At 35.8% G+C, this 9,509-nt stretch overlaps 1 protein-coding gene across 3 annotated transcripts in view; it reads left to right on the forward strand.

The window, feature by feature from the left end:
* ERCC8 (ERCC excision repair 8, CSA ubiquitin ligase complex subunit) overlaps nucleotides 1-9,509 on the forward strand; it is a 74,969-nt gene extending 65,460 nt beyond the window's left edge. For all 3 annotated transcript variants that reach the window (XM_046672080.1, XM_046672082.1, XM_046672081.1), the window contains 2 exons: nucleotides 532-612; nucleotides 5,666-9,509. In XM_046672080.1, coding sequence (XP_046528036.1) covers nucleotides 532-612; nucleotides 5,666-5,734 — 150 coding nt within the window. In that variant the 3' untranslated portion in view covers nucleotides 5,735-9,509. The remainder of the gene's footprint in view (nucleotides 1-531; nucleotides 613-5,665) is intronic.

Raw genomic sequence — 9,509 nt, forward strand, 5'->3', positions numbered from 1 at the left:
ATAAAATAAACTTCTCAGCAAGCATGGCACATGTTAAAGTTCTCCTGTTGAATAACAGCCAGTTAGGCAGCTGTGAGCTAAATCAAACTTTCTGTGAACTTTTGGCCTATATTAGCTAGAAACTCATATGGTTTCTTCACTGAAGTCTTTATTAAAGCTCAGTTATTGACAGAGAAGGACAAACTTTATTTCTTGCATTTTTTTTCTTCTCTATTCTGACACTTGAAATAAATGGATACTATGATTGATAAAAACCACTAAGTTGTTGAATGTTTTTGTAAAAATTTTTACGTGTTAGCAAGCTGTGACATACTCTAATACTATTTTTAAATACAAAACAAAGCTTTACTACATCTTAAACAAACAATCCAACAAAAAGTACATCAGCCCAGTCTCTTTGGAGATTAGAAATAGAATTCATCTGTTTGATCTAACTTAAGAATCAATTATTTTACAAATTGATGTAGTTCATTTCTGATTGGTCCCAGCTTTAACCTGATCCACAATCACCCCTTGCTTTCTGTGTTATAGGAACTTTATAGTGGCAGCAGAGACTGCAATATTCTTGCTTGGGTACCATCCTTATATGAAGCGGTTCCTGAGGATGATGAGGTAAATATTATTTGTACAAATTGTACAGATTTGTACAAATATGATTTCTAAATCATAAAGGAAAAAGTTTTATTTGCTTTATATGGGAGAGACATTTAAATCATTTCTTGCTATTTTCTGATTGTAAAAATAATTTGCCTGTTATAACACATTTGGAAAGTTCAGAAAAATATTAAAAGAAGATAAATTTCTAAAGTTGAATTAATCACTATTAACATTTTGATTTACTTCATCCTTGCTTTTTTCCTGCACCTATGTTTTTTCTAAAAATAGGTAATATGACATACTAACATACATACAACATATCAACATACATACATTGGACAGCTTGGACATACAACTTGGCATCCTGCTTTTCTCACTTAGTGTTGTACAATAAGCCTTTTTCCATGTCATGAATAACTATTTGTAAATACTGTTTCTAATAAAGCATTCTGTCATGTATATACCACAATTTACTTAAATATGTACCTATTTGGAGACATTTCTTTTGATCATTATAAACAAATCAAGGTAAATATCTCTCCATAAATTGTTTATATTTTTGATTACTTCTTTGGATAGATACCTAAAAGTAGATTTATCTCTTGAGTTATCATTTATGACATTTTTAAGGCTCTTTATTCACACTGTCAAATTTTGTCAATTTACACTCCTATCAGCAGTACATTAATGCCTATCTTAGAACATAAATTGGTACAAATATTACAGTGTGACTAAGAGCCTTAAAAGTGTGGTAGGTAAACAAAGATTAATAAGACATGATCCTGGTCTTAAGTAGTAGCTTCTGTATTTTTTTACTTTTATGTTAAGCTGTGTAAAGTTGATATCTTTCCCACCAAAGGTTATTTTACTAAGCACTGTTAATCATCCCCATTTATCTAAATTGCTAGGATATAAAAGGTCTAATGTCTAAACGCCGATATTTATATATATAATTTTTTGAAGTTGGAAATATAAGTAATGTAGTTAGGAACACCTTAAGTTAATCTTACCTAAGTCATACTAAAAACAAAGCATCTTAAATCGAGATGGAAGTAAGTTATTGCTAGAGTAAGTTTGAAATTCTAAAAACATTTTTCATTTATTTAGTTCATTTATGAAAACAAGACTTTGTCCAAAACCACATGGAAATGATTTTTATGGGGGTAGTTGATAGCATTTAGCAGCTATTAACAAAATATATTTCATACCTAAATTTGCAACTGCTATGGTTTACTGCGGTGTCAAGTCTGTGAATTATTTTCTTTTGGCTCTAATCCAAATGAAAAAGAAGAAACACACAATGATAAATCTTCATACAGCTGGCCAAATACTGTATGAATACTTCCAGATTTCATCACATGTCTAATTCGGTTTATTATGGCTTTGATTAGTTTTAGTGTACAGCAACTTTAAATGATTATTCTTCTGTGGAAAGCTTAATATGGTCAAATAGTTTGGTTCAGCCATTTATTTTGCAATATTATTTAATTACTGTGTCCTGCTGTTTGGGAATTACCGTATATATTAAATCAAAGTTATAACACTATAGGCCATGTTAGGAAGTATAACAATCATTAACCAAATGAAAACAATAAAAATAAATTAAAAGTAAATCTATGATTTATGTATGGAAAAGGATATTAGAAGAAAACTAAATTGCTTAATTTATGTAGACAGTATGTGACGCTGATGGTCTATTTATTTTCTTATTATGTAGTTATAGTACTAGTTTAACTCTTCATCTAGAAGAATTTTTGCATATGAGAAATTAAGCTAAACAAGTAGAAAATCAAATAAAGATACACAAAAAACAAGTTAACTTTATTTTGTTTTAGAACTATAAAACCTTATCCTTTAAAATATACTGTTTATATGCTTTTACTTTAAGATAGCCATCATTCTCATATTAATACAAAATGTTATGTGCTAAGATTATTTTCATAAAACCTTAGATTGAAAGATTTCTGTGAATGTAGGTAGAACATGAGTATGATCATGATGTAGATCCCAGTACAGAAAACTGTCTACACAAGACCCTACTCCTTACGTGTACATTTACTGTTTAACTCATTTAAAATCTCAGCTGTCAAATAAATGACTGCTGCAGTTTCCCAGACAGGCAACATAACACACTTCAGAACAAAACAAAACACACACGTACATACACACACACTTAGTCTTTAGTTCCAGGTTAACTAAATAATAATAATACTGGTAACAGGGTTTCATTAGTGATCTCAGACAAGTTTATGATATCTCCAAATATCAGAATCATCAAAGCAAATTGTTCTTAGGTTTCTTTTCAAATCTGCCCTTGAGATGAGATTTACTTCCCCGTCAACAAGGTATAATCCCTTAGGGGTATTTCTTCTGATATCCAAGATAGAGGAGGAATTTAGTGCTACCATAAGAAACTGAAGGACATTGGGTGATAGGGACAGGTTTTATGGTCTTTAAGCATAAGTCCTATTATATAATTGGCAGGCTGTTTTATTATATTCTGAGGAACCTGCCTTCCTTTTGTCCCCTCTTCCTAAAACTTGCTCATGGTCAAGGCAAGCCTGTGTAACTCCTAATCACTTTTCCCTGCCTGAGATCTATAAGGCAGCTACATTACAGTTTAAATCTGACCTCTCGTCAAGAGTCTTACTTTATTTTGACAGTCACACAATACATAAAAGTTTTATTTACCACTCTTATAGACATATAATCACTTGCTGACACAGACAACCCTATTTTTTACCTATAGAGACTTTTCAGTTATTGCGAGCTAAGAAATTTAGAATTTATCAAGATGTGTGCATGGCAGATGTTAAGTTTGGCTTTGTTCTTCTTTCCCATTATTTGGACCTGGACTAGATCCCCTCTAAACTCATGCTTCCCTGTCTCCATAACATTCGCAACTGTCTGTCAGCAAAACAGGCAGCCTGGTGAGGTAGAGATGGCTATGTTCAAGGAGAGAAAGGATGTCCACTAGGAGGAGATGTTGTAGAGAAAACTGAAGTAACAGATAGTGGTTACACTTTATCAGTGGGTCTCAAACAGTAGTATGTGTACTGCATCCATGTACATTTTTACTGCAGCTTATAACTACGAGTATATTTTATTTGTGACTTTTCTAGCAATAAAATATACTTCTGATAATACTGTAATGCATTCATATTGTTATCCTTTACTACTATGCACAGTAAAATTTATGTGCAAATGTATTTAAATTTTCACATGATTATTTTTCTTTGCTTACCATAGCAGCAGTAAGTTACAATAAAATGTCATTTTGCTTCTCTGTTGAGTCTTCAGTGAAATCAAAATATTTAATAGGTTACATATTGGGCTTCTATAGTGGAATTAGAAGGTATGACCTTTGTGTGGCTTATCCACCCAGAGACATTTTGCGTAGATATGTAAGGAGGAGTTAAAGGCTCTAAGATAGAGTAGGGAAGAGGAATCGCCACCCCCACAGACACAATACGTCTGTGAGTAAACTCTCACTAAATAACCTAACTTAGTAGCAAAATTATAAACCCCAAAAGATAGGAAATTCACTAAACATTTGGATGAAAGAATAACTAAACAGACTTCAGTATGCTACTCTTAAATCAGTGGACTGCTGTTGGAAATAAACGAATAGTTAGCTGAGGTTTGGTAACAGTTTTTATCTGGACATTTGGAGTATGATGGAATTTTGTTTGTACAACTAAGTGATAATAGCCAGCATTAGGTTTAGTAACAGTGACGGTTTTTACTATGTATAGTAGCCAGCATTAGGTTTAGTAACGGACTCTGATCCATAGCTTTAAAAGCTATAAAGGATACCTAAATTAATATATTGTTTTTCAACTATCCTGCCTGACACTTGGGGAATTTACTGGAAACACCCACTTTTTCTACTGTTACTGTTTGAATTATAAGATTCCAAGTCATAATGTTCATCAAAAAGGAAACGAACATTTTCAGATATACAATAGGGGTTACCCTTAACATAAAATATTGCTGTATGTTGTAAAAGGCAATAAATCTAAGATAACTTAAGGGTAGGCTTGGCGCTAATACGTATTGGGTTTGGGGTCTGAACAAACTTGTAGCTAACGTAAAAGCTGCAGAGTAAGAAGCAAACCTGGCTCATAATGCCCAGATACTCAAAAAAATGAGACCGTCTTAAAGACGTTCAGTCATCTGCCAGAGAATAAGAAGGTAGCCGTTCAAAAACTTTCCCCAAAAAGTGAATTGATTTGAAATACCACAGATAATTAAAATTCCTCTAGTTGCTGATTACCTTTACTAGGTTAGGCTCTAAAGTTGTAAGAATACTGTTTTAAATAAACACCATCCAAATGCATGTTATCTTTCCAAGAAATCTCCCAGGGAACCTATATGCTAATGGAAACCATGTTACCATTCTGACACATTTTCTATGTTCTTCTGAACTACTTTGCTAGTAGTTAAATAAATAAAAAATAAATAAATAAGTAAACCTCACTAAATAACCCACATTACTTTTTGCACTAAAAAGGTATTACTCAGTTTGATGAATACCTCATTTCCCAGATACAGATATTTGCTTATTTATAAAAGCCAGGTCCATGCAAACAATAAAAAGTTGCCAACAATATTTTGGGCTGTCAGGTTAGACTATAGACCTGAGTCCAGTCTTAGCCACATGGATGTTAATGTGCCACCTTCTCCAGGTAATTCCAAAGAGCTGTCGAAATTCCTTAAGTAACAGCAGCATCATAGTGTGTGTGTGTGTGTGTGTGTGTGTGTGTGTATACACATATATACATATATGTATAAATATATATAAAATGTTTGTGTGTGTTTGTGAGATAACTACTTTGAAGGCCACAGATAATTTAAAGTCTGGTATGTCTATTTAAAATGAAGTTACATTATTTTATATTATATGTTGGGTGTTTCTTACATTACTTTTGTTTCAAAATTAACAATTCTATAGTTTCTTTCAAAATAATCCAGTTGCTTTTCATCTGATATATTTCATAACTATATTGTGAGCCTAAAATTATAAAATAGAATAATTGAATCTTCCCTTTTTTCCCCTATTTTTAAGACTACAACCAAATCACAGTTAAATCCAGCATTTGAAGATGCCTGGAGCAGCAGTGATGAAGATGGATGAATATCAATCCTTAGTACTTTTGTGTCTCTATTGATGAAGCTTTTGAAATGGGACTTTTTTTTTTTAACTCTCCAGTGACAGCTAAATTAGCCTTGAATTTGGATGATTTTTTTCCCCATGTTTTAAAGTGAGGTAGTATTTGCATGACTATATAGTTGACTTCTCTACAGTTGTCAAAACATGTCTCCTTGATCCCAGGTGCCGTGGCCTGGGCAACCCCTCTTGCCACAGCATAAGGAGACAGGTCACAGCACCCCATGTGGGACCTTCAGCAGATTGTGTGAACCATAAATGCAGTCTCAGAGGATGGGCAAGTGGAGGTTTCAGCACTGACTTTCTCCTAATGGGCTGTACACGGTTCATTTTCACTCTCAAGAATGATTTTACTGAAGATGATTACATCAAAAATAATAGTTGAAAATTTAGCCTCAGAATGTTTTAGTTCTTATTCATGTATTCAATTTTTGTAATGATTTCATTTAGTTGACCATTGTCTAGATATATGTTAAATATTTTTGGACTCAAACCAAAAAGGACTCAATCCAGAAGTTTTTAACTTGAGGAAAATCCCATGTTTCCTTTATTTGAATGTGTCATATGGCAGCTTGTACTCATGCTTGAACTTCCTTTCTGTGAATCTCCTTAAGAGTCAACTAAGTCCTATTTCATTCAATGAAGCAGAAAATGTCCTGGCAGGGAATCTGGCTTAAACATGAAATGTTGTCATAAAATTGTTATCTTATTGTCTAGTCTTCTTCTGTCCTAATCTACAAGTGATTATCATGAAGCTAATCTTATATTCCCTTTCTTGATTATTATCAGCAGGAGACTAGTAAGAGAAATTTCTGGAGCTTGAATACCAAGTATACAGTTGTTGAGTTTTTTAAGTGTGTAAATTTTAGGCCTCATATCAGACCTTTCAGGCCAAATGTTTTCCATTCATTTACTTTATAGTTGATTTTCTTAAGCCCTGACCATTTCCCTGTCACTTTTTTCCTCCTTGGTGAGGATGCTTATGACTTTTGAGAATGGTATTGAAATTGGAAATTGTTTTTTTTTAATTTTAAGAAAATGTCTCCTCCAAACTGCAAATAACTATATTACTTCTTTCTAATTATGTAAATACACATGCTTATAGTAAATAATTCAAGAAACATAAAAACTTATAAAAGAATATAATGGTCACCTGGAATGATACCACGCTAAGATAATCATTACTAACATTTTGGTAGCCTTTCTTCCTGCGTCTCCTTATGACACACATAATTTTGCATAATGAGATGTTCAGCATGCTGTTGTCACGTAAACTCCTCCCACATCAGCACCTCCTACCCCATCTCTTACCACCCCTGCCACAATCCAAGTTATTAACCAAGTGTGTGTTCTTGCACGTTACAATCCTATATGGACCTATGTAGACATAAGTGGGGAAGTATTTTTATTTTGCAAAAATGGGATATACATGTTCTGTCTTGATTTTTTTTTTCAGTATAGCTCATAGAAACCCCTCTGTGTCATTTGGTATAAGTGAGTGTATTGATTATATTATTTTATGTATTCTTGAAACTCTGGCATTTGAGGCCTTGATCCTGGCAACACTGCCCCTCCCAGGACTAGCTCATTCCTAGAGATAACAAAGGACTCCCCTGGGAGCATGCCTTTGATATACCAACCAACCAGTCTGCAGTCCACACCCCCAACAATCTTCTTTGTCAAACTCTCACACACCAAGCCAGTATTACCCCTGCCTTAAATCACCCCAGGGCCAGGTACCAGGCAACTAAGAAGCACCCTATAGCCCAGAGTCTACTGAAATTATTCATTCTATCCAATCCTACTAAGTGGACCTACCCTGCTTCACCCATTCCTTCCCACAATAACCCCAATAAAGGCTCTGGGCCATCCTCTGCCCTCTCCCTCTGCCTCCTGACCCACCCTGGTCCTTCCGCCTATGGCCCTGCATGGCATGGTGTGCTGTGCCTCCTGGTGCTAGGCATCTGTGAGCATAAACTACTTCTTTCATGACAGTCATTTCTATGTCTGTGTGTCTTCACCATACCTGATTAGAACAAATCCCAGGTAAAAATCTTAACACATTTGGCAAAGTGAGCTGTGTGGTTTCACACTAGATGGAGATATGTCCTTAATCTGCTCTTGGCTTACTAACTGGATCCAGCAGTCGGTAGCCACTGCCTGAAAGGGCAGCCCTGGTTGTTGGCACACTTGCTGCTTGCTGACTGTTGTGCTGTTTTCTGTCAGGTATTGCCATGATTTCCCAACCTAAAGGGGGCACTGACCATATTTCCCCACCTTGGTAGATGCCCAGGGTCCAAGATAGAACCCCTAGGGGTGTATATACATCTCAAAAAGTTCTCTCCAAAGGGGCTGCGGAGTGACTTTCCTCCTAGGGCTATGGGAGTCTAATTCACTGACCAGGCAGCACTGACAAGCAGTGGGGCCATCTGAGTCATTCAGATGAAAGTAGCTAATGTCTGGGACGTTACATGCTCCTGGAGGTACTTGTACCATCAACCACTTAGCTTTTCCCTTCTGAGCTTTTCTGAGTCAAATTCTGAACTGTTCTTCAGAGAGTAGGAGATGGCTCTGCCTGAACATGCGTGCTGAGGCCATTTGTGGGTTCTGTTTGACGGCCGCCTCAGGAGATCACAGTTCCCCACAAATGTTACTGTCCAGGTCACAACCTTCTCTGCTGTTCTGCCTGCTGCTATCTCGAGCGACTTGTTCCTCAGCCCAGTGGAGTCTAAGAGGTCCTATCCCAGGAGACCACTAGCTCAATGTTTAATGAAAAAGAGGAGGACAGGAAGGGAGCATCTGGTTCTAGTACCCCCACAAACTGTGAAGAGATGATGCAATTAATAAAAACTGGAAAACACCTAATCCTCCATGCACACGGGCTCTCTTAAAAAAGGTGCTGCTTATCAGCAGGCAAAGGGTCTCACGCTCAAAACAACAAATGTGAAAGATAAAGCTGATGCCACCATTGCTGTCCTAGATGTAGACCCTAGCCCTCTAAGGTTCATGGGGACACCCTAGAGATTGGGTGCTGCCACTCTCAGCAGAGGCAACTTGGGACCATCAGGAGCTTATCAGGTAAACATCCAAAAGAAAAAAAATAGGAAAAGTTTAGTTGCCTAGAAATACAAACCATTCGAAAAGATTTTGTTTTAAAAAGTTGGGGTGTGAGGAAAGGACAGATTATTCTGTGGACTGGGGCCTTCCCAGGGAGAGGTCGCCTGGAGGCACCTGGCCCCTTCAGCCTGCCAGCTTTTCCTCTTATCAGCCAGAAAAAGAAAGTAAAGACTGTGCCTTCAGGGGGCAAAAGCCTGAAACAGGAAGGAAATAAAGGAAAAAAGATTGCCAGGTTAGGTGGCTAAATGCCCAAGGAAAAAAACTGGAACTTGAAATCTCAGGTACTAAGCAAATGCCAGTCTAGCAAACATAATACTGATTCTAGATTACTTACTGGTTTAAAGACAAAAATAAAGCAGACCTTAGGTGTGGGGGAGAAAATAAAAGGTAATGAAATAATATATTCATATATATATATAACAGTTTTATCATTCGGTCCAATTGGAAATCCATAATTTATATGCTAAATTAATCTACTAAAGAATTTATATGAAAAAGATGAAAAGGGCATCTTGTGGATTCCTACAGCTGTGGTCTCATCCACTGGGGCTCCTATACCCAATATCCAGTATTACTAAAGTTACTGATTCTATTCAATCAACAAACATTAAATATTTTGCTCTTG

This window comes from Equus quagga, chromosome 9, assembly GCF_021613505.1.
Source record: "Equus quagga isolate Etosha38 chromosome 9, UCLA_HA_Equagga_1.0, whole genome shotgun sequence".
Taxonomy (NCBI): domain Eukaryota; kingdom Metazoa; phylum Chordata; class Mammalia; order Perissodactyla; family Equidae; genus Equus; species Equus quagga.